At 45.2% G+C, this 25560-nt stretch overlaps 1 protein-coding gene across 3 annotated transcripts; it reads left to right on the plus strand.

Moving 5' to 3' along the window:
• Nucleotides 1–7324: 7324 nt before the first annotated feature.
• Nucleotides 7325–24558, plus strand: TP53INP1 (tumor protein p53 inducible nuclear protein 1). 3 transcript variants are annotated; one of them, XM_070392221.1, is made up of 5 exons: nucleotides 7325–7443; nucleotides 14613–14866; nucleotides 15767–16124; nucleotides 18785–18822; nucleotides 19861–19948. In XM_070392221.1, the coding sequence occupies exons 2-4, from the start codon at nucleotides 14758–14760 to the stop codon at nucleotides 18804–18806; spliced, it is 489 nt and encodes a 162-aa protein (XP_070248322.1). In that variant the 5' UTR covers nucleotides 7325–7443; nucleotides 14613–14757; the 3' UTR covers nucleotides 18807–18822; nucleotides 19861–19948. The 3 variants fall into 3 exon arrangements, with proteins under 3 accessions (XP_070248322.1, XP_070248320.1, XP_070248321.1); XM_070392219.1 differs by lacking the exon at nucleotides 18785–18822 and having other exon boundaries at nucleotides 7329–7443; nucleotides 19861–24558; XM_070392220.1 differs by lacking the exons at nucleotides 7325–7443; nucleotides 18785–18822 and having other exon boundaries at nucleotides 10770–14866; nucleotides 19861–24558.
• Nucleotides 24559–25560: the final 1002 nt, after the last annotated feature.

Here is a 25560-nt window from a genome sequence, read left to right on the forward strand (position 1 = left end):
TGCTCCCTTCCCGAGGAGTTGTTACGGTTCTTTCTGCTCCCAAGGACAGGTATTGAGATGTAGTTGGTGGGATAGAGGCTCAGAGTGAGAATTTCGGGGTCAAATGCAAGCCCCACCACTCACCAGTGTGGCCCCTGTAAGTCATTTAAACCCTCTTGGTCCCAGCCTCTCTCATGTATTTGAGGACTGGGCTACTGTTAGGACCCCTCTCTCTCTCCTGCAGCCACAGTTTCAGCTTCTCTACATGCCGTTCTCACCAGTAATATCAGCAGCTGACTAAATATTCAGACTAAAGACAAAACCTGCCTGTCTCCCCATTCACCTCTAGTTCCACTGCAATCCTTTTCCCCCTCACAGCAAAGTTCCCAACAAAGAATTGCTAAGTGTTATGGGCTGAATTGTCTCTCCCCTGCCCCATTCATATGTTGAAGCCCTAATCCATAGTACCTCAGAGAATGTGACTGTATTTGAAGACAGGGCCCTTAAGGGAGTGAGTAATTAAAACTGAGGCAGTTTGAGTGGGCCCTAATTCTTCCCAGGAGAAAAAATTAGAACACAGACAGCACAGACCAGGGGAGGCACAGAGAGAAGGCAGGCATCTGCAAGCCAAGGAGAGGCCTGAGGAGAAACCAACCCTGCTGACACCTTGATCTTGGACATCTAGCCAATCCAAGTACATGCCCTTGACCGGGAATTGAACCCGGGACCCTTCATTGTGCAGGCTGGTGTTCTAACCACTGAACACACCAGCCAGGGCTTAAATGCTATTCTTGATTATGAACAATAGTAGAGGCCCGGTGCATGAATTTGTGCACGGGTGGGGGTTGGGCTGGCCCTGCCCCGATGGGGGGGTAGGGGCGATCGGGGGCGGGGCCGGCCGGGGGAAGGGGCCACGGTTAGTTGGCCAGCCAGCCTGCCCCCTGGTCAAACTCCTGGGTGGAACTCCCTGTGCATATTAGCCTTTTGTTATATAGGATGGCTTCTAGGAGTTTACTTTTCAGGGCTTATTTTCCAAACTCTGACTTTCAACATTTAGATAATACAAAATGCAGATAAGCCCTGGCCAGTGTTATTCAGTGATTAGAGCACTGGCCTGCTCACCAGAGGGTCTCCGGTTCAATTCCCAGTCAAGGCCAAGTACCTGGGTTGCAGGTTCTCTCCCTGTCCCCGGTCAGAGCACGACTGGGGCATGTGCAGGAGGCAACCAGTTGATGTATGTCACATTGTCACATCGATGTTCCATTCTCTCTCTCTCTCTCTCTCTCTCTTCCCACTTCCCTCTCTCCATTCCACTTTCTCTGAAAAAGCAATGGCGGAAATATCCTTGGGTGAGGATTAACAAAAAATAAAAATGCAAATGAGCTAAGGACAAATTTAAACTTGGATCTATACCACCTCTATGGTTCTTGCTTATTTAGACTTTTTAATGATGGGAGATCTTAACCTTGTTATGTGTTTTGTGGCTCAAGTTCACAGAAGCTATTAAATCTTTTAAGCTTTAGTGTGTGTTTTCCATTTTTTAAAAAATCCTATTCCCACATATAAAACCCTTTAACAAATTCTATGTTCTGGGAAGAACAAAGTCTTATCGAACATCTGCGTGTCCCAGGGACTTTTCTGCTTTTCCTGTCTCTCCGAGTTGGTATTACTTTCCCTCCTTTACAGTTGAGGAAGCGGGGGCACTCAGGAGAAGTGACTGTCCCTGTTCGAGAGCAGGGCCTGTGTAACAGCCTGTTTCTTCCTTAGCAGACAGCATAGGCTCCAAAGCGGGTTTGCCTTCCCACCGTGCAGCACAATTGGTTACCTGAGACCCAAACTGTGGGCCCTCTTCTCAGGGCTCTGAAATTCAGTTCCATGATATAATGGTAAACACCAAAAGTTACTTCTCAGGGACCTACATGCCTTCCTGGAAGTGCTGCAAAAACCCAAAAGAGTGCGCAGGAATTCACAGTCCTGTGGCCAGTCTTCTTCAACCTGTAGACCTATGGTTCTGCTCAAGTAACCAGCAGCTACCACATCACACCGAATGCTCGGTGGCACTGCTTAGCACGAGAACAGTGCTAACGCTTGAGCACAAGGGCTCTTCTGCCTCTGGCCTTGGCACCGGCTCTTCCGGCTGCCTCTTCCCTCCCTCATGCCCTTCCATGCTTGCTGCACAAGCGCCACCTCCTCAGCGAAGTCCTCCTGACAACCCTACCTCCTCACCAGCCTCTCTCTAAGCCTTTACCCAGCCTTGTTTCCCTGCACAACACTTATTACTTTATATATTTACTAGAGGCCGAGGAGGCGCCCCACGGGGGGCCGGGACCCGCGCTTGACTCGCAGCGTCCCCCCGCCCCCCTGCCTGTGTCCGCTCCAGGGCCGCCCGAGCCACCACGCTGGCTCAGGCAGGCCCCCCTGGCTCTGTCTCCGCTCTGGGCCTCACCTGCTCGCAGCACAACCTCCTCCTGTCCGTTACGGCGTCCTGGCCTAATTTGCATATTATATATATATATTTGCTTATTATATTTCCTGCCTGGATTAGAGTAGGTGCTCATTAAGTCATTATTGAATGAATGGGTGGATGCTGTGAACACAAAAGGCCTGAAGGAGTAAGTGGCTGATGTTCAGCCTTTATGGGGCTATGCTATTGGTACCCTCCCGCTGTCTGATTATAAAGGGAAAGAAATGAGCACTCCTACCAAAGAGGAGGACAGCAGGAGAGGCCCTGAAAGAACAGAAATCAAAAACCTCCGACCTCAGATGATCAACAGGCTTAGGTCTGGCTTTGCCAAAGCCATGAAAAACCTGGACATTTAAGAACACAAATTAATCTTGCAAGATGTAATGGATATTTGAGGTGGTTAATTCCAAGACAGAACAATAAACAAGTTTTCCTTACACGGGCAGACTGTGTCAGCACTGTGGCGCTCACGTGAGTAGCAATCATATTGTCAGCGTCATCCTTTTTGAGAACGCCAGAAAGACACGTTCTACTCCGCCTGTCCCCATCATAGAGCAATTTATGGTTACGGACCCGACCTGGGGCTGCTTCTGGCTCCTGAGACTGTGGGCACTGACCCAGAGTGGCCGTGTGAGTGAAGAGGTCGCTTTGGCAGCAGGAGCTGTAAAGGACCTTTGCTCACACACCTGTGATAACACTGCAACTGCCATAGGACCGGCTGGCCTGCCCCGCACGGCCGGTCTCTCTCTGCAAGCTTCAAGGCTCCGTGGAGGCACATCGTATCTGCGCCACATCCACTCAGGGTGACTTGCTTTCTGCTCTGCTGTAAGGATAGATTTTAATACAATTTTAAATAATTTGATACTTATTGTGCATTCACCTAGAAACTGAACGGCCTTGAAAGTCAGGATGTTACAGAAACTGGAGAAAGCACTCAGTCTGCGGACCTCGAGGGTCACTCATAACCCAGGGTCCGCTACCGCAGCTCTGAGGCCTCCTGTCCCTACACACTGGCTGCCGCGTGAGGGGGTCCATCCCCCTTCTCCTTCCTGGTGTCCCGGCCGGCACACAGAGCCTTCTCGTTTTCAGGTTGTATTTCTCATCGCCATGCGGCATAGGGCTAAAGAAACTAAAATGTGGGCCTAGAGCGGTCCCAGGATCTTCAAAAGCTGTCATACGTATACCCTTCTTTCAGAGATGGTAACAGGCAGCCCACTTAGATTTCTGTTTTATTTCAGAAAGTGGAGTTCACAAACCTCTTGCTTCCTTTGGCTCCAGGCTCTCTGGAGACCAAGACGGACCTTTTCCCCTTTCTTAGGACCATAGGTTTTGCTGGAACACCAAGGACTGTTCTCCCAAAATGCAATTCTAATAAAAAACTATTCTATCCTTTCCAGACACTTGACCTGCTGACTAGATGATAGTAGCTCAGAAGACCGTAGTTATTGATCGATTCCAAACAGACTGGATGACTTGTTCGTTGCCCCAGGGTTGCACTGAGTAGCCACCCTACGGGGTCCCCACCTGCAGCTTGGAGGGAAACAACGTGCTTTAGCAGCCTTCATGCAACTGGCAGGGCAATGGCCACAGCCTGCCTCTCTCAGCAGAGGCGGGGGCATTCGCTGTATTGTTTCTGGATGTTGGCATAAATGTGGTCCTGCCCTGTGGTCCTTCAGAACAAAAACACTTGAGGTTGAATCCCTTTTGTCGGGTTAGATGAGGGAGTGCATTGAGCCCCGTGGAAAACAGACGGAGGACTGTGACAGATGGGGAAGGGTCACTCTCGCAGCAGGGGGTGGGCTGGAAGTGGGTACTATAGCAACCCACTGAGCATGAGCCTTTCCATGAAAGGATGGTTGGAATCACTGGGTCTGCCCGGGCAGGGAACCTGGCTGGGTCTTTGTCAACCAACGGATGAGAGGCTGGCTTGCAGCTGTGCAGTGTGACAGTTGGGTTGTGTTCAGACAGATCTCTCCTGTGGAGATGGCATCACTCCTGGGTTTCACTTTTGCTGCATGTGTGTCTGTAAACCAGTGGCAGACCAAAAGGGATGCAGTGGCAACGACCGACCCCAGGTACGGCAATAAGCAGTGAATTTCTGTGTGTGTGTGTGTGTGTGTGTGTGTAGAGAACTTTAAAATGGACTAAAAGTCAGTTTGTTTTTTATTACATTCATGCTCAAACTGTTCCCAAAAAATATCAGTGATAAAATACTCACTGGGGCAGACTTCTCTCAGACCCCCTCCCCGCCCCCCCCCCGCCCCCCCGCGCCACTCCCCTTTCATACACCACTGGGATAGACAAGCACCAGGTGAGAAAATTCTAAGTCAGTCAGAGAGTAAACAAAAAGCAAATGATGCCTAAGATAAGATAAAAAATGTTTTTATCCCTGAAACTCCCCTTTGTGCTAGGAGTCTTTCTGTTGTCTGGCTTTGTGTTTCGGTTACCTATTGCTACTTTTGAAGCCACCCCAGTATTGAGTGCCTGACAGCAACAATCATTTATTTGCTGACAATCCTGCGATGTTGGCCGGTCTCGGGGAGGATGCCTCATGTCTTCCATGCGAGGGCTGGCACTTCCTGGGGGGGACTTTTTCACTCCTATGCCCAGGGTCTCAGCTGGAATGGGCTGACTCTCCAGGGGCTGGCCACACAGCTTGCTTTTTCCACTGGCCTTTCCACAGAGCGTGGGCTTCCTCACAACATGGTGGTCTCTTCTTCTGTGGCAGCTGGCTTCTCCCAGAATGCAAAGCAGTTGTCGGGCTTTCTTAATGCCTGGTCTCGGAAGTCCTAGGACATGTTTTCCGCCACATCCTATTGGTTAAATCAGTCATGGGGCCAACGCAGATTCAAGGGGAGGAGAAGTAGACTCTACTTCCTGATGGAGCTATTGTGTGACCATCTTTGAAAACATTGTCTGCCTCACGTGGTTTTCTCAGTCATAACGAGATATTGTGTGCTTTCCCATTTTGCCTTACTGGTGATAGAACTTACCAAGTTGGAAAAGATAAGTCTAGTTTGACTTTTAAAAATTAGACCCTGCCCTAACCGGTTTGGCTCAGTGGATAGAGCGTCGGCCTGCGGACTGAAGGGTCCCAGGTTCGATTCCGGTCAAGGGCATGTACCTTGGTTTCGGGCACATCCCCAGTGCGGGGTGTGCAGGAGGCAGCTGATTGATGTTTCTCTCTCATCGATGCTTCTAACTCTATCCCTCTCCCTTCCTCTCTGCAAAAAATCAATAAAATATATTTTTTTAAAAAATTAGACCCTTATAATGATCATGCCTCAGTTCTGAATGGAAAGAGGGTCTTTTCATAGATTCCTATGGAACAAGAGACTCTAGGACTCCAAACAGAGAGAGAAAATAGTAGGATGAGCCTGATTTGCCTAAAACCCAAAGCATGCTCAATGCCGTGAGACTGTCCAGTCCACAAGCCACAGGCTTGGTCTACCTCCCGAGAAAAAGCCAAATGGCCACCACATTTTGGTTATTATTTCTGGGTGTCAGATAATCCCCTGCACGTTGCTTTGCAGCCTTTAAAACCAGGATTGCTGGAAGTGCACTGAACATGGGATCCCTGTGTGCGCCTGTCTTTCATAGACTGCAGCGTACGCTGTGTCTGTTGAAGGTTGCTGCTACGAGTCCCACCCTGGGTCAGAGAACTGCACCTCAGTCCACACAGGATCCACAGAGAACAGGTGTGCATGCACATGGCTCCCTTGCCTTTGCCAGACACGTGCACGTCCGGAGCTTTGGTTTGGAAAGCATTTCCAAGCCCACTGTCTCCTTTTCTTCTCACTCTGAATCATCAGGGGAGCAGGCAGGCCACGCGGGACTGCCCACAGTTCGCAGGTCTAATGGTGGAATAGAGGTGTCACCTCCCTGGTCACTGGAGAGCTTAGACGCAGAGCCTGGGGGGGGGGGGGGGGGGGGGAGGGTCAGGTCTCCTAACCCTCCTTCCTCCAGGGTTTCCGGGGCTTCCTGTCTCCACCTCCAGGGCCTGGTCTGAGGCCTCCTCTGCCTCGCCCTCCCCCAGGCTGACTGCTGAGCCTGCGAGCAAGTTGTCAGCAGCCGGTATCAATGACCTCAGCCAGGTGGGGCCCGGTCCCTACCTTCAAAGGGTGGCCCGCACCCTCTGTCTCTGGAGCCAGACTTTCCTCCGAAGGAGTGGGCCTGCCAGACCTGCCACATCTCCGGGTTTGTTTGTAAAAAAACATATTTTTATAGATTTCAGAGAGGAAGGGAGAGGGAAAGAGAGAGAGGAACATCAATGCTGAGAGCGCATCATTGATCGGCTGCCTCCTGGGGCCTGAGCCCACCACCCGGGGCATGTGCCCTGACCGGAAATCGAACCCGGGACCCTGCAGTCGGCAGGCCGCGCTCTACCCACTGAGCCACACCAGCTGGGGCCGCAGCTCCAGTTTCGGGCTCCAGGGGCCTGGATGGGCCTTCTGGGGTCTTCAGGCTCCAACACTCTCCATGCCTTTCATTTTCCTCTCGCAGCTACAACAACAACAACAACAAAGGACTTGAATCCACAACCCCGGGCCCAAGGCGCGGCGGGGCCCGGGCGCTCTGCCGCCTCCGCGTTCGTCCTGCCCGCGGCGGGGTCCCCGGGCTGCACCCCCGCCCCCCTCGCTGCCCCGCGCGGCCCGCCGGGCCCACCACGCCCCGAGCCGCCCGCTTTGTTGCCCGGGCTTGTTTCTCACCCGGAGCGTCGCCGGCCCGGAGCCAGGTCACGTGCGTTGGCGACAGCCTCTCGCAGGGCGGCCCCGCGGCCCCCGCGGCCCCGATTGGCGGAGGGGCGGCGCGCCGGGCGGGGCGGCGGATCAGCTGTTCCCGGCGCCGCACAACAACAAAAGGCGCAGGCGGCCGGCGGGGCAGCGGCAGCGGCAGCACCGAGGCGGGCGCCGCGCAGTCCCCGAGCCGCCGCTACCTCCGCCCGCGCCGCCCGGTCCCGCGGAGCGAGGCGCTGCTGCTCCGCCGCCGGTCGGGTCCACGTAAGTGCGGGGCGGGGGGCGGGGGGCGGGGGCCGCGTCCGCTCCCCGGCCGCCCCGACGGCGCTGCCCGACCCGCGCGCCCGGCCCGTGCGCTCCCCGGACTCCGGCTTCCTCCCCTCCCTCGGCGGGCCCGCGACCCGGGTGCGGCGGAGGCGACCTCGCGGACCTGGGCCGGGCCGGGCCGGCGCGGGGTGGCGGTTGGTGTTTGGTTTCTGCCTCCTCCCCCGAGCGCGCCCTGCTTTCTGGGCCGCGGCCGGACCTCCTCCGCCGCCTCCTCGCTCCCCTCCACCTCCTCCTGCGCCCGGCCGTTGGGCTGCCCGCCCGGGGCTCCTGGGCGCCGCCCTGGTGCGTCGTCCCGGTCCCTGCGCCCCGCGCCCCCTCCGCCCGCCCGCCCGGACGGGTCGCCCTCGGGGCACCGTGGGCCCGGCGGCTCCCGGAACCCGCGGCCGCCGCCGAAGCGTTCGAAGCGCCCGCCCACCTCCCCGTGGCGGGTCCGTGGCTGGTCCGTGGCCCTGCGGGTTCTGCGCATCACGGTTTGAGGTTGCACCTGTGCAAAGAGCGCCTCCCCATCGGGATTAAAGTCCTGATCATTTTCATCCGCGCTGGTTGCGGGTTTGCGAGGCGCCCTACATGCGGGGTGCTTTATCTTGTTATTTTATGGGATAGGAAACCCGAGGCCCATTAAAAGGACGGAATGTTTTCTCTTTCAGAGACGGAGATGAATTTTAAGGGAGGCTTTCTAGTTTTCATTGTATTGCCCAATTATGTCTGCTCATTATCTCCTGTTAATTCCAATTTAAAGTAGATTAAGGAAGAACCCCTTTCCATCTGTAACTTGGAAGGACTTGCGCATGTTGCTAAAAGTAACACTTTTCTGAATACACAGTAGTTTTGGGGAAAGGATGGGGGGAAGTGACCTGTGGGGATCAGTGAAGGGAATTGATAAGGATCCTGACACTGCTCGGTAATTGAAATACATTTTTCATTGCAGATGTGAACAGCGCTTGGGAAGCTTTTGATTTTAAGTTGTGGCCACTGTAATTCTGAACTGACAGCATGATTTTCAAAGGTCCCCGCCTGGAACAGGGTCTTACTAATTTCTATGACCAAGGTCTCTCTCTCTCTTTTTTTCCCTTTTCATTCTGTCTTTTGTTCTTTTCTGCGAGTGCTCCTTTATATTTCTTTGGGGAATGGCCCTACTTTCAAAGTTCAAGGTTAACAGACCATGGTTTACCACCTATGGCTGTCTTTGTCCACTGTCATTCGGCCTCCAGGCCAACACTGATGGGTCCCTGGGAGACTACCCCCCTCCCTGTAGCTAGAGGAATAAGGGTCAAAGTGGGACAAGCAACGACAACTTTCTTGCTTGAATTTCCTGAAGTTTAACATGGATTTTAAATTACTCAAATCAGCATGTTTATTTTTCTAGACTAGTGAGGGGGACAGGATGTAAAGAGAAAGATAATTTTGAGGCCGCTTTTCAATGAGGATATGTTAGTTTAGCCACCTGGTATTTCGAAACTGTCAAGAAGCCGCATCTGTACACAGAAGTTAGATCATCAAAGTTGTGGGATTTTTATTTTTTAATGTTGTTTTTGGAGCCGCCTACTGGCAGCCAAACCCAACTGAAAAGTGCTGTTCTCAAGTTCACAGAGCCAGAGCTGAGGCTGGGAGGAGCCTGAGAGATCCTGTGCAGAGAAAAGCAATGTAGGCTCTAATGCCAGCTCCACCCCTCATCGGCTCTGTCACTTTTGAGCAAGTTACTGAATTTCTGAGCCTCAGTTTTCTTAGTAGTACATTGGGACACGTAAGTACCTCAAGTCCCTGTCACATACCGTCAGCACCCAGTAAATTGTAGCTCAGATTATTATAGAAACATTTTGCAGATAAAGACACTCAGACCCAAAGATGCTAAATTACTTGCTCACAGTCAACACCTGACAGGAACTGGTTAATATTTACCGGATACCTCCTATGTGCCGGGTGCTGTTTTAAGTGGTTTACACTGAATCCTTACTAATCCCCATTTTGGAGGTAAGAAAACTGAGGCATAAAAAGTTAATAAATATCCTATTCAGGCAAGATGCAAGTAGCAGAGCCAAGATATCAAACACAGCAGCTGACACCAGAGCCAGGCTGCCTGTAGGTTGGTGCCTTCTCAGTGAGAAGCTAACAAGCTCCTTCAGACTAGCAACCCCTTTCTCAAACTAGAATGCTCTTCCCAGAAGTATCAACTCAGCCACCTTTCTCTGCTCACAGAGCAGTTCTACTCGTGTAATATGCAAAACATTGATGATGAAAGGTTAAGTAACAGCAGGATACGAAACTGCTTTCACTAGACTATCACTAATGATAAAAAGAAACGTGTAGAAGGAAAGGCTAGAGCAAAATGTACCCTACACTAACAATGGCTGCAACAAGACATGGAATAATAACTCTTTTCTAAACTTCCTATAATGTTGTTTTATTCATTTTATAATGAAAAGGACATTTTTTAAAGGGAGGTGTTTTGAGCCAGGGTGACAGGGACAAAGCTGCCTTGAAATGCTGGGGCCCCAACAGACACTTTGTTTTCTTTCTCCACTGGGGTGAGCCTGCTCAGCTGAGGCTCGTTAAGGCTGGTGCCCCCCCAAAAGCAGCGCCACCCACCTAGGCCTCTTGGCTGAACTCTGGAGCTGTATTTGTAAACCTGTCCTCTTGGGGATTTTCACTGTAGCTTTGTCATTGCCCTAGAGTTGTGAATATCAGGAAGTCAGCGACATGTGGTGAGGAGTGAAGTCCCTCCTGCTTTGCTCTTTAGCTCCACATGGGACCAGCCGGGTGGAGAGCATTGTTCTTGTGGGAGCCAAGGTCTAGAGTGGCAGTGACTGGGTAGAGAGAGTCCCTGGGTCACCAGGAGGGTAGGCAAGACTCCGTTCTGTATCCTTCCCCTGGGATCCAACAGGTGTGTCACAGAAAAACCAGCAATGACTCGAGAGATGAGGATGAGCCTCTCTGGCCTGGCTGTGCTCCTGAACACGGCGCACCCCAGCTTGGGTGCCCTTGCAGGGCCTGGGACACTTGGCGGCTGCCTCTGACTGCGGGAAAACAAAAGAAGATGGGCGTGTGCCACCCGTGGAAAAGCTCCTCCGGACACAGACCCCTTTCCTGGGACAGGGTGGTGTGTGTTCAGGACAAGCTGTAGCCAGAGGGGCAGTTTGCAGTTTGGGAACCCACAGCTGCCCAACCACAGTGACCCCAGCAATGTCTTCTGTCTTACAGCTGCCGTATGTCTGGTCTGGGCCCCATGTAGTTGGGGGACATGGAGTTCCCTTAGGATAAGCAAGGGTTCTCCTGTGGGTGTGTCCTCTGCCGTCCCACCCCCTAACCTCCATAATGTAAGAGAAATGGAGAAGAGATGTTTAACTTTTCCCCTTTTAGTTTATATATGCAAAACCTTTATTTACACCAAAGCTTGTGATTGTCCATCTTTGGGATATGTGTCACACCACAGTAGGTCAGGCAAACTACATCTCCCACTTTTCTTCTAACTTGTACATGGAACATAAAGCTGAATTTGCATTCTCAGACTAGAGCTCCAGCCCTTATGATTTGGCCACGTGCTTTCCAGAAGGGTTTCGGGAAGACTGTTATGCAAGTGACACTTCCTGTTTACCTGTTTTCATATTTAATGGCTTAGGGTGATGGGTTGTGACTGCAAAAGTATTCAAATGTCATTGATTTGAAGACATTCGTAGTACTACATAGTCATAATAGCATGCCAAACAATTGTAACAGTCCAGTTTGGATGTAAAAACATGAACCAGGAATCTCATGAGCTACAGATTCTAACTCATTTACAGCTAACGGTGATTGCTTTGGAAGTGAAGTGTCAGCCCTGGCTGGTGTTTCTCAGTGGTTAGAGTGCCTTGGGTTCAATTCCCAGTCAGGGCACATATCCAGGTTGCAGGTTCGATCCCCAGTCGGGGCACATGCGTGAGGCAACCGATCAGTGTTTCTCACATTGATGTTTCTCTCTACCCCATCCCTTCCTCTCTCTCTAGAATCAGTGAAAAATATCCTCTGGTGAGGATTTTTTTTTTTTAAGTGAAATGTCAAAAGTCTGAAGTTATGGATTCAAGGCTCATGCTCATGAGAAAAAGAAGTGTCATTCAGTGAGGCACCTTTCATCCTCCCGAGGTGGTCCCATCCACTCTTATGGTTTCTGTCACCCACTCTGCGTTGACAACTCCCAAGTCTGTGCCCCAGCCGAGGCTGTGCTCTTGAGCTCCAAAGCCTTATATTCAGTTGCCTACTAGACACTGCCAGGTGCATGCCGTGAGGTTTCCCAAATTCAGCCTGTCCAGAATGCACAACCTGCACCTTATGCAGAATTCGTTCCGGTAAATGGTCTCACCATCCTCCCGTTGGCCAAATCTGGGTCATCCTTGACTTTCCCCTCCCTTTAATTGCGTCGCCCCGTCCAGCCTGCGCTCAACTGTCCACCTGAATCCTAGACATACTGAAGGTGCCTCCTTCTCCCCTTCCTCCGTTCTTGATCGCCTCAGCCACTCAAGATTAAAGTCACTATTGAAGGGGTTCTTTCCCTGACCTCCTCCTGCGTAGATCTGAGGGACAACCAGTACCTCTTCCAGGGCATATATCACACCGATTGTTACACTCGCCATGGAGGGCCTTACTTACTACTGTCTTCCCTGCATGTAACACTACATCTGATGCCTAATAAGTGCTCAATAAGTATTTGTAGAATAGTTGATACTGACTGAGAACTTTGTGCCAAATGCCTTGCCAAGAGGTTGCCTGCATTATCTCATTTCATTTTTTTGTGTATATATTTTTTTACTGATTTCAGGAAAGGAGAGGAAAACATCAATGATGAGAAAGAACCATTGATCGGCTGCCCCCTAAGTGTGCGCCGCCTACTGGGGATCAAGCCCGCAAACCTGGCATGTGCCCTGACCTTGAATCAAACCGTGACCTCCTGGTTCATAGGTTGATGCTCAACCACAGAGCCTCACTGGCCAGGCTGTTATCTCATTTTACTAGAGTAGGATCAGGGATATCACCTTGGAGGTGGTGACTGGCAGAGTTGGGGGGGACACCAGGAAGGTTGTCTTCAACTAGGATGAGAGTGGTGGAGGGAAGTAGGTGGGTTGAGCCACACACAGGCAGCTGGAGTCAAGAGCACTTGCTGACAGTTGGGAGGAGTGGAGGGATGGGGAACAGGGCGGGCGGCCAGGCGTAAAGGAAGCCAAGGGTAACTGTGGATGCTGCCGCTGCTCACTGAGCATGGGATGAAGGGCGGTGCCTACGTTTGTGGGGAAAATTAAAAGTTCTCTTTGGTGTTAGCTTTGATATGCTCTTCAGGTAACCAGGGAGACATGAATACATAAACCTGGAGTAAGATCAGACAAGGCTGGAGTTCCTCATTTAGAACTCACCAGAACTCCCTGAGCTGGACTGCTGCCAGTGGCAACAGTGTTAACTTCCCAACTCACAGGACGGAAGCCGCAGAGCCAGCACTGAGCCGGGCACACGGACCTCTGCTGCCCCTGCACAGTGAAAGGCTGTTTCCACCTTCATTTTCTACAGTGTCAGTTTTTCCACGCCAGCTGTAGGAATTGTGAAGCTTAAAGTGTGCAGTACTTGCCGATTTTACATGCAGTTAGGTATGCTTCTAGTCACACACCAGGAATACAGAGCCCAGAGGAAATGAGCCAGGGGAAGATGAGGGCCTGGCATAGGGGGCACTATCGCTGGGTTCATTCGGCAGCTCCTGGGCAATTGACTATCATATTGCAAGACTGGTAGTATCTAGTTTTTGCTCCTCTACTTACAGAAAAGCAGTATTGCAGCTTGAAATTATTTAAATGTATAAATTTATAAAATAAATTCCAATTTATCCCTTATGGTAAAAGCAAAGGTGTGAAAAAGTCCTTCCCTCTTTTTTTTTTTTTGCAAGTCTCCAATAGTGTTTTTACTCACAATGCTCTTACCTTATTAAAAAAATGAATTCTAGAATGAATTACCATTTTATTTACAAGAAACCGTTCCTTTTTTTTTTTTTAAAGAAACCGTTCCTAATTCGTATGATAAACAGTTAAATTTCCGTTTTGGATTTGATGCTGCACTAAGAGCTGAGGCAACAAAAATGAATGGCATTGTCCCTGCCCTGAAGAAGCTGTCACTCTAGCCACAGAGGTCCACGTCCTGTGGGTGACAGTGCTCGCCACATCAGGACAGGCTGGGAGCGGGCGGCGGCATGGGAACCTTCCAGGCCAGAGGCACAGCCTGAATTGGGCTGTGAAAGTAAATTCTACAAGCACTGAATCCATTCCGTTTTTGAAAATTTTTTATCTTTTAATTACAGTTTACATTCTGTGTAGTTTCAGGTGTACATCAGAGTGGTTAGACAGTCATGTACTTTACAAAGTGTCCCCCACATAATTCAAGTACCAACCCGGCACTACACGTGGTTATTACAACATCATTGACTATATTCCCGACTTTGTACTTTACATCCCCATAACTATTTTGTAGCTACCAAGTTGTACTTCTAAAACCCTTCAACTTTTTTACCCAGTCCCCCAACCCTCCTCCCCTCTGGCAACCGTCAGTCTATTTTTTGTATCTATGCCAACTCTTTCCTTTTTATTTCACATTTTAAGATATTGAAAGGTTGTGTTTAAGCACTCATTTATGTTTTGTAAATAATGGCTATTGCAGTTCTTACGTTTGGCTCTTGCAGGAAAGGAACAGCCGTAACTGGAGGCTAAGGCATGTGCTTTCTTCTAAGGGTGTATGTGTGCACTTTTATGTAATTTTCTTAATCCTCACCCAGGGATGTGTTTGGTTTTTTAATTGATTTTTAGAGAGAGAGAGGGAGGAATAGAGAGAGAGAAGAGAAGAGAGAGAGAGAGAGAAGAGAGAGAAATGAATTGAAACATGAATCAGTTGCCTCCCGTACGCTCCCAGACTGGGGATGGAACCCACAACCTGGGTATGTGCCCTGACTGGAAGTTTAACCTGTAACCTTTTGGTGCATGGGACAATGCTCCAACCAACTGAACCACCTGGCTAACCCTGTGTGTGCACTTCTGAAACGACGTACACATATCATATAAAGAGATGCTGATCTGAAATAACCTTATTTTTCTGTTTTGTTTTAGGGATAATGACTCTCGTCCCCGCCTAAACTGAGGAAGCACCTTGTGCACTTTAATCTCCTGTCAATGCCATCGGGCTGACTGAAGACAGGGTTTTGAAATCTCAGCTATAAAGACATCCAGCCAAAGTCTCAATCTTGCCTTAACAATGTTCCAGAGACTGAACAAAATGTTTGTGGGTGAAGGCAATACTTCCAACCAAGAACCAGAATTTAGTGAGAAGGAAGATGATGAATGGATTCTTGTCGACTTCATAGGTAAGGTATCTTCTGCCATTAATCATCAAGCAAAAGTGGAAACACTTGCATCTTATATTTTGCATAAGAAAATCAATAACTTTGAAGGTTCTTAAGACTTAAAAGTAAATAAAAATTTGTATTAAGAAATTGCAGAAATAGCCCGGCCAGTGTGGCTCAGTGGTTGAGTGTTGACCTATGAACCAGGAGGTCATAGTTCGATTCCTGGTCAGGGCACATGCCTGGGTTTTGGGCTTGATCCCCAGGGCGGGTGGGGGAGGGGGGGGGATGTGAGGGTGTGTGCAAGAGGCAGCCCATTTGATGTTTCTCTCTCATTGCTGTTTCTATTTCTCACTCCCTCTTCCTTCCTCTCTAAAATCAATAAAAAGATATTTTTTTAAAAAAGAAAAGAATGTGCCCTGGCCGGCATAGCTCATTTGGTTAGGCAGCGGTTCTCAACCTGTGGGTTGTGACCATCGGAAAACACATATAGCATATCAGATATTTACATTACAATTCATAACAGTAGTAAAATTAACAGTTATAAAGTAGCAACGAAAATAATAATATGGTTGGGGGTCACCACAACATGGGGAGCTGTAGTAAAGGGTCGAGGCATTAGGAAGGTTGAGAACCACTGGGTTAGAGCATCATCCCAATATGCCACTGTTGCAGGTTCGGTCCCTCATCGGGGCACATGCAAGAATCAACCAATGCATGCATAAATAAGTGGAACAACTAATTGATGTTTCTCTCTCTCCCTGTCTCTCTAAAATCAGTAAAAATAAATTAAAAAAAATAAAATGAAGGAATGTGAGCATCAGCTAATAGAATCGCTCTCCTTTTTCTGTTCTCTGACGTGATATCGTTGTGACACTCATCCTCCTGTGGGATTTCTACGGCATGTGGATTCCGGTCTAGACACTTGCACTGGGTTGTCGGTAGCAGAAGACGAGGATGAAGACATCATTGAAGAGTCACCTACCGAACATCCTTCAGTCTTTTCCTGTTTACCTGCATCTCTTGAGTGCTTGGCTGATACAAGTGATTCCTGCTTCCTCCAGTTTGAGTCCTGTCCGATGGAAGAGAGCTGGTTCATCACCCCTCCGCCATGTTTCACCGCAGGAGGGTTAACCACTCTCAAGGTGGAAACCAGCCCTCTGGAGAACCTGCTCATCGAACACCCCAGCATGTCTGTGTACGCCGTGCATAACTCCTGCCCTGGTCTCCACGAGGCCAGCTGCGGGGCTGATGAACTTCACAACGCCAGCGGCCCCAGGTACGTCGTAAGTATTTGCTTCTCTCCACAGGCATCTGGTTAGCATGTATTTTATTTATTTTTACTACAATCCAAAGCTAAGTTTTTAGAAGGCGCAAGAGTAATTTTGTTAGAGATTTATGGAAGTATGTGCATAGTGCACAAGGCCAGCTGATGGTATAAAAAACTTGTTCAATTTAGATTTTTTTAAAAAGTTATATCTCCTCTTAATCAGTTTTTTCATTGTCTTCAATGCACATGTTAACATTTCTGACCTAAATAAACATGTATTTATTTTGCAGAAAGCTGACATGTTCAATAATTTTCAGTAGTAAGCACTTAAGGGAAGAGGATGATTTTGTAGGAATGACATTCAAATATAAGATATCATGGGGGAAAAAAGAAAAAAATTGTAGCATGCTCCAGTTATATAATGGAGAGCCGTTCCATATATAATATTTGGCTAATGCATGGAAAGAAAAGACTGGCATTTCTGCTTAGAATCTAATCCTGGCACTGTACAGCGGATTATTTGAGGGTAGCAAATTTGACAAGAATAGTATGTCTTAAAATAAAACTCTTCTCCTCCAAGAGGTCCTAGCGAGGTCACTTCAAATGGCTCTTAACCTTGAAAACCTGAGATATCTTAGGCATGAAGTCAAATGGTTGTTTTACTAAAACATTTTGCTCAGAGTTGTTTTCTGCCTCAGAGAGGAAAGATTTCATACCCAGTGTTTTGTTGATACATGGGTGGGAAGCCGAGTGGTCTGACAGGCTGTTTCAATGCCAGGTGGGTTGAGGGCCTAGAGAGGTTCAAGGAGAGTGCCTGGTCAGTGACGTTTGGTATGTTCCAGAGCAAACTTATATTTTGTGGCCTTTATCCAGGGGGTATATTCAAGATTGCTCCTCCCATAAAATAAAGTTCATGGCAGTTAATTAGCTCCAAGTCTGGCTTGTCCATGACGTACATTAGTGGAAGGTTCCCTGTGGTGGTAAAGTACAGCGAGGATGCTGCGACTGCCTTAATTCCCTTAACACCTGGCAAGGGCAGGTGAACTTGATTCCTGTAGTTAGTGGTGTCCTCCTAAGGGCCTCTTTTTGGATCGTCCAAGCTCTGACTCTGCAAACTAGACCACTGTGTATATCTTCTATTTCCTGTTTGCCAAAAATAAACAAAGCCCAGACAGCTCATTAATTTGTTAACTTTACCAGAGTTTGCTGTACTCTTAAGTCTCGATATTGTAGATTATCTTGAAGGAAGATAAACATATGCTTGTACCAGATTGAAAAACAATTTGCTTATATAGTTATCCAGGCTTTCTACTAGGTAAGATCTTTGATGGGAAATGTGACTTTAACTGGCACTTTATTCAGCACCATAAGTTTATTAAGAGGTCAGTGTTTCAGGCATTCCAACAAAAATTTACAATATAATTTTTTTGGAGGTAATACTGATTTAACTGTGTCATACTTTATTCAAATTATTTCTTCAGTTCTTAAAAATTCTTCCTGATTCTGATTTCACCTTTGAGAAATTCCATTCAAGAATTTAGCATGAATAGTCACTTTAAACTTACTGTCATTTGAATATATATACTCTTCAGTATTTTAAAGTATGTGTCTGTATGTATGAGTATATATATTATATATAAGTATATATACACATATATTCAGCAGCTTTGTAAATAACATTATCACAGAAGCAGTACATATGTTTTACAGAAAATAGAAAATGCCAATGTGCAGAAATTGGAAATGACACTCTTCCTACCCCGAGGTGAATACTGCTGCGATCCCAGGGCATAGCCTTCCAGATTGTTTTTCCTGTATGTCCTTGTGCACCCGTGTGCACACACATATACCCCATTTTTAACCTACATGAGATCAAGCTGCATATGCTGGTTTATAATCGGCTTCTTCAGGCAGTGATCTCCACCTATTTTTTTTTTTTAGTAAAATTTCATTGCATCTGCTACAAAAACCATGCTCAGATTTCCTCACTGGAGCCCAGAGCATTTCATCCAGTTTGTACAAAGCAGCATCCGGTGCAGGCCCTGCACTGCATTTGGTTGTATGTTTGTAGTTCTGCAGCAGTGAGACTGTCATTTCTTCTATCTTGTTTTTGTATCTTTTTATACTTTAATAATGACACACAGGGAAGTTAAGTAGGTACTTTTCCATATGTAACAGTTCAAAAAAACACATTTAACTTTATATGAATTCTTTCTGAACATGAAGTAATGCAAGTTATTATAATAACTAAAATATTTCTTAATATCCTCATTTTTGGATTTGAAATTCTTGTAAGGACTACTAAATCAAGATAGAAATTAGGTGTTACCTAAATTAGGAGAATGGCTATGTAGTAATTATTTGTATTTTCTGAGCAGGAAATAAATCATGTTTTTTAAAAGTTAGATCATTTCCATTCTATTTATCCTTGAAGATATTAGTACAAAGCACATAAAAACAAGGTGCTTTATAATTACAGATGAGCTTCAGAGTGTGTGTTGTATTGTGTTTTAACCTTTACAAATATTATAATCTTAAGTAATATGTGCCTTTCATGACCCATAGTAAACCAGTTAAAATATAGAAAAGTTGACTACATTCTAACAGTAAAATTAAATAGCATTTTAAATCTTACTAGTGATTTAATAGCTCACCATTTAACATTGTAGGGCCAGGAAAAGCTGCTTATAAGACTCACTGGCACAGAGTAAGTACATTCGCTTTGAGCCTGTGTGGTATGTGTTATCAGCCTGAGCAGGGAGGTTAAGGACTCAAGGTGCCACCTTTTAAGAACCAGTCTTCATTTTAACTTCTCTTTATTAGTTTCTTAATGGGACCTGCTTCAATTATGTTTTTTAAAAAACTGTATTAAAAAAAGAACAGTGTTTTCCTCTAGTTATTACAAACAGTATAACTGCCTTTCCTGTGTAATATCCCTTAAAAATCTTAAAACTCTTCAATGTAGTTTAGATATATCCTATTTCATTAGCTTTTAATATAGAAAACATAATAATCATATGGTTTATAGCCAAGGGTCTTTATAATACTGTTAGGCAAATATTGTTCCAAAATGTGCCCTTTTTGATATAAATAATAAGTGGCTGCTCCTTACTAGGAAGGTGTTGAGTAGATTTTCCTTGTGGGTATTTCTGTTAAATACAGTGTAAACCTTGTGTCCCAGAGCATTGTACTTATAGACAGGAAACGCTGTGAAGGCGCTTTGCCACAGGACCTCAGTATTCACCTGCTTCGTAACCATGTCCTCCACAGTGAAATCTGTTAGAATCCTGGTTAGTTAATCATTGTGACCTTAACACATCTCAGTGCCTTGGATTTCTGTTCAGTAAAACTTAGAAATTAAAATATTTTCCTGTTAAGATCATGGCAAGAATTAAAATACAGAATATTTGCAAAATAGTTGGTAAATGCAGATATTCAGTAAATGTTAGTTTCCCTCCTAGAAAAGCATATGCAAATGCATTTGCTTTGCAATTGAAATTTATTCAAAGTGTAAAGCACTTTTTATTTTTTAAAAAAATACCTAATTAACCACCTGTCAATTATATGGCATATTTCTATTAAAAGTTGGCTGCTTTCTACCACTGTCAGTCAGAATGATCACAAAATATAAACTTGTCTGTCAGCCACGAGACACTAAGTTCTCATTCAACCATAAATTAGTGTGGCAAATGGAATTGCTGACATACTCTGTTATATAATCCATGCCCATTTGTTTCTGTTTCAGAGTGGAAGCTCAAAATGAAGTGGGGCAGCACATTCACTGCTATGTTGCAGCTGTTGCTGCTCATGCAGCTTTTCTGGAACAACCCAAGAGTTTTCGCCCCTCCCAGTGGATAAAAGAACACAGTGAAAGACAGGCTCTGAACAGAAATAGCCTTCGTCGCCAAAATCTTACCAGGGATTGCCACTCCCGGCAGGTCAAGCACAGTGGCTGGGCTGTCCACCAGCCCTGCCCACGTCAGTACAATTACTAAGAATTTCAAGTGTGGTTGGTTGGCTTCTCTTGGCTTGTACATATGTGTGTGGATGTGTGTGTTTGGATGTGAAGTCTCTATAGCCACTTGGTGACCAATCACATAGTTGTTTTATTAGTGCGTTTAGACACTATCTTGAAAACCAGATTTACATGCTGTGTATCACATAATGCCTTGCTCTTAACATTTACTTTTTGGTAAATTTTTTCAGAATATTTTTGGAAACATATCAATACAATTACAGTGTTTGGTGATGTCTTTAAATCTATTAAAATGTACATGAATTAGCATTTTAAAGACATTTCTTCTCAAGTATGAGAATAGGCATCTTTCAATTTCATTATATTTTGTATTACTTAATCAATCTTTTGAGTAAGCAAAAATTTATTCTCAGGGTCAGCCATACACTTTATTGACCAGTACTTGATAATCTTTTCTGTATATAACGAATACATTTTTACACACTAACATGAGCATTAACAGGTTATAGTTGCCATAGTTATAATGGAATTATGGCTGAATTGTCTTTTGAAAGAAAACTTGATATATTTCTCTGTGTGTGGTGTTTTGTTGTTTTTTCCAGATTAGCCATGCAGTTCATTTTGGAATTCAGGTACATTAAGTGTCAGTGGAGAGTGCATTCAGTAATTCCGCGTGACTGTGACGGGGTACAGACACTGACAGGTATCGTGGGGCGAGAGCACTTGTCTCACGTGCAGAGGGGTTAGAGTAGGCCTGTGAAGTTGCAATTGGAAAATGTGTGTCCGTAACTAACCCGTTAGTGCACTATGTAAGTTGTTCGGATTCTTTCCTGCCAGCTCTGCCCAATCACCACCTCACATCAGCTGTAAATTCAGAAATCCTTGTCCAGGCGCTTGAGTGATTTCATAGTTATACCTGCCCACGGGGACAGCGATAGGCTTTGTATTCCTGGTGCCGTGGCAGGCGAAGGAAGGGAGTTCTTGGGGTATCTTCTCATGGTGTCCAAGTGAAGAGCGACAGGTTGGCTTCCTTCAGTTTTCACCCTTTGTTTTCAGTCTGGCTTCAGGCAGAATCTTTAACCACTTTGGCTAGTTTCCTCCGCCAAAAGGGAGCGTCAGTTACCTCCCTGGCGGTTGATTTGAAGTGGGTTGTACACACCGGTCTTGTGTGAGATTCCAAGGGCCTCTCTACGAATCTAGTGATGGGATGGGGCCCGTGGCAGTTTTTCTGCCACAACTGTTCTTCAGAGTGTTGGTGCTAATGAGGCCGGGGTGCAGCGTTCGATGCCCAGGGAGGCCAGTTCACTCCACACGGAGATCTCTTTCTTAACTGCTAGCCGGTCACTTTATTTCTCAGCAGTTGTGATGGGTTCTGCTGAGCCATCCACACTCACTGATTTCTTCTGAAATTAAGTTAAGCACACATTTACAATCCAGAGCACATTCTGCTGACGGACAGGAGTATTGCCTTCAAAATTAAATAGCTTCTTTTCCCATCTCTTCTGCAAACCTAATTAAATAAGTACACGTCTCTGCAATGTTTCGAGGAAAAAGCAGCATATAGTTATGTGAAGTATTACTCTATTTCTCAGGAACCCTGCAGCACTCACTGCGGGGAGCCATGGGAGCTTTTTCTCCAGTGAAGAGCTGTGCTCTTTTCTGACCAGACTGGGATTGTGGGGTCAGAAACGGTCAAGTCGTGCAGCCGATGGTGGCGTGAGGTGGTTCTTCCACTGGCGTTGATGAAGGGCCAGGAATGTCTCTAGAGCAAGAATCTAGAGCCCCTTCTCTCCTTTCCCCTTTCCATTTCAACGACCCCTTTATTTATTTGTTTTCTAATAGGGGCCAAGTCTGTCAAGTTTTGTCAAACTGAGCTAGAAGTTATTTGTTACTATTTGTGTTTACCTGAGTTGGGAGATAAGGTAGAGTTTTCATGAGGGTGTGTATGTTTTCACATCATGTCTGTTATAGGGCCATATATTGGTAACTTGAAAATAGACCAGCTAAATGTTTTCTTGATGTAAGCCTCTGAATACGTGGGCATCTCTTCATATATTACATGCAAGTTGTTAGTACCTCACAAGCTATAGAAGTTCAGCCTTGAGAATTTATTTGGTAGCATGAACAATTTCTATATAAAACTGAGTGGCCCTGTTTTATTTTTTCAGATTTCCTGATACCTTAAACACATTTACATCTCTATCAGTTACTGCCTTTTTGTTTTCCTTATCTGGACCTTTTTGTTATGCTTTGTTCCTGGAAGACAAATGATTTTAGTCTTTGGGATATTTTTTCAGGGTAAGGGCTACCACACCATCTGTGATATATTGTGGTTTTTGTCTAAAATTGGCACATATAAGAATTGAAGAAACTAGTTCCATCATTCAGTTGAGGTTCTTGGTCATTAGATGTTTGTTAGGCATCTATTGTGTACAAGATACACCAGTAATGACGTTGACAAGTATTCTTTGAAACACGGCCAAAATACAATTTATTATAAATAAATTATTTTTGCTGTTGTAAATATTAGTGGTTTACAATGTGCTTTAATGCATATTTCTTAAAAATTCACACAGTGAGAAATAAGACACCTTTGAATTGAGTGCTCTGACTGTTTATAAACTGATAATATAGAATGTTACTTGGAAAAAGTCTGGAATATGTGGTTTACACAGCAGTGCTTATGAATGAGTTACTTAGTTTTTATAACCACGTTTCTCAAAGTTTGTGTTTTTGTTAATAAAACATTTTATAATGTATATCCTATGTTTATTACTTCTTCCTTTGCTAATTGGATTACATACTGCACTGAAAGTTGAAAATCAGCCATCCATTATCTTCTGTGGCAATGCATTTATATTGCTGGCTGAGTGGGGAATTTTTTACAGAAGGTGCAAAGTGTTTGAATTTCTGACTTCCTATTCCTTTTTTTAACATTAATTTTCAGTTCATTTTTCCAGTTTCCATGCAAACGGCTCCTTTTTACATGCCTTCTGTTGTGTCAGTACTTTGATTCTAGTAAGAAGACAATTTACTTAAAACTTGAGAGGGCCATGCAGCATTGCCTATTGTTTTCACTTCTCAGATCTGTGTAGCACACTGGTTGGTAACCACATCTTCATTGAATCTGTCTTTGCTATTTCTCTTCCTCAAGGACATGTATTGTCTTTTATATTTTTAGGAGAAAAGAGCAAAGAAGAGTATCTTATCCTCATTTTCTTTGAGTTGGAAACAAACAAAAATGAAGGACTCCAACTAGAAGATAGACACTTAAATTTAGATTAATGGAGACAGTTTAAGCGTTTCCAAGTATTAGTTTTTTTTGTTTTTAGAATCAGTTAAGAGACTGCTCCTTGTACTGGAGATACTAGCATATGTTTGTAATGTTACCTTAAAGTTATCTTAAAGCTATCTTATTTTATACGGCCCACACATAGATTAAATTCTTTTAAAAGGGGGGCTACTATCATGGATGTTTCACTGCCAGGTTGATGTATAAGTGGCATCCGTATCTACTTATTGTAATGCTTAAAGTTTTATTTAAAATGCTTTATTTAGAAAACCAACATAATGTTTGGTGTCAGCCTTGCCATGTACCAATTTCACTTGAAATTTGACACCAATCACAGTGGTTTAGGGTGGAGAAAAAGGTACTGGAAAGCAAACCGATAAGGATATATTTTTCTATTTGCAACAGTATCCTTTATGTGGGAGAAGTTACTGTTCAGAGGAAGGCAGCTTACATGGATGATGTTTTGTATATTATTGAGAATTTTCCTTACTTTATAAAAGTGTGTAATTGTTAAATGCCCAGTTTTGCTCTATATTTGCCTGAAGTTTTAGTATTCGTTTTCTGGATGGACTTCTGAAAACCAGTACTTGGGGAGATTAGATGTGTATGTTTCCAGGTTTGTTGTGTGTGAGTGGTTTTGCTTGCTTTTTGGTTGTATTTTCCTCCAGAGGTTTGGAACTTTAATTAATAATTCTGTGTATGTTATTTAAAGAAAGTGGCTTTGTTTTTTTATTTCTCAAGTAAAATTGTGAACACATTTGCTTTTCAAGGGCAGGGCATCAGTTATAGAAACTGAAGAGTATTGTAGATTGCACTATGTGCCTTCTTGATGTGTTTCTGGACACACAACTTTTTCAACAACTTGAAATCTAAAAAAGGGACATTTGGTTAGGTTGTATACTGTACATCAATCTATGCATAAATGGCAGCTTGTTTTCTTGAGCCACTGTCTAAATTTTTCTGTTTTTATAGAAATTTTTTATACTGATTAGTTCATAGCTGGTCAGTTTTATACACAGACTAAACAATACAGCACTTTGCCAAAAATAAGTGTAGCATTGCTTAAAAATTGTGTATTAACACCAGTTCTTTGTAATTGGGTTCAATGGTGCATTTTGCACCACCTGGAGTTACGGTTCTTAATCTGTCAGTAAATAAAATGTCCTTTAACTTCACATTTGTCAGATTTTCTGTGTGTTTTTTTTTTCTTTATGGTTGTTAGTCTTAAAACTAGGTATATCTTAAAATATTTGCTGTTGAGTTTTACTTGTCCAAAAGATGTGTTTAATATACACTCTAAAAACATGTGTAAAATTAGTATATTATACTAAAATTAATATATTAAAATAACCACTGAGTATGAATTTGAAGGTAACTCCCAGCCAGTACTTTTTACCTCCAACCAATCTGTGAAAAAACAAACAAAAACATCACACCCACAAATATAGGACTTAACACATTGGTTTTTAGACTTTTCCAAGCTAGCTTAGTGAATTCTCAATGGCTCTTTTCCAACAGAAAGGCAGACACAATCTTTAAAAACATTTTAGGGACATGGACAGACTCAGTCTTTAAAAACATTTTAGGGGCAGTGTGGACAGACCCCAGGTCCATTAATGCCCCCTATTGTGTGGCTCTACTTTAATCAGGCCAGTAAACATGAGAATGGTTGACTAGGAAGCTCAAAGAATAAGTTCCATGTTAAGGAGTCCCTGGGGGAAGGTCAGCACTCTAGAACCATAACCTACTTCAACGGAGATTTTTCTATCATCTCTCCGCTGAGATAACAATAATATATGGGCAGAGGGGAGGAGGGGCTCACCCCAAACATGAAAATAAGGTCATGGAGGTTGACTTGGGGTCTGCATGGCTGGTTCCGCTCTAGACAGCTAAAGCAGATTGCCCCTGTACGAGGTAGAGAACAAGGTAAGCAGACTCCTTTCTCATCTGAATCGGTGCCAGACTGAGTATTTACGTAGTGTATTAAGGCTCTGTTTAACTCAGAAAGCCAGAAAATTGCCAGGAGAAACCTGGGATGGTGTCTTCAGAAAATCTGACACATGATCAAAGCAAATTATAACTGACAGAGAGCACCTATACAGTAGGTTGCACACCCTGATCCGTGTTGAGCCTCACAGTCAGCCAGCCTGGGGGATCAATATCCCACCCACGAATGG

This window comes from Myotis yumanensis, unplaced genomic scaffold (assembly GCF_028538775.1).
Source record: "Myotis yumanensis isolate MYYU_CA2020_CCGP unplaced genomic scaffold, mMyoYum1.0.hap1 SCAF_15, whole genome shotgun sequence".
NCBI lineage: Eukaryota > Metazoa > Chordata > Mammalia > Chiroptera > Vespertilionidae > Myotis > Myotis yumanensis.

Coding starts and splice junctions, on each gene's coding strand:
- TP53INP1 (XM_070392219.1), top strand. CDS start 14,758: ATGTTCCAGAGACTGAACAAAATGTTTGTGGGTGAAGGCAATACTTCC. Junction 14,867..15,766: donor GATTCTTGTCGACTTCATAG/GTAAGGTATCTT, acceptor ATTCCGGTCTAG/ACACTTGCACTGGGTTGTCG. Junction 16,125..19,860: donor CACAACGCCAGCGGCCCCAG/GTACGTCGTAAG, acceptor TTTCTGTTTCAG/AGTGGAAGCTCAAAATGAAG.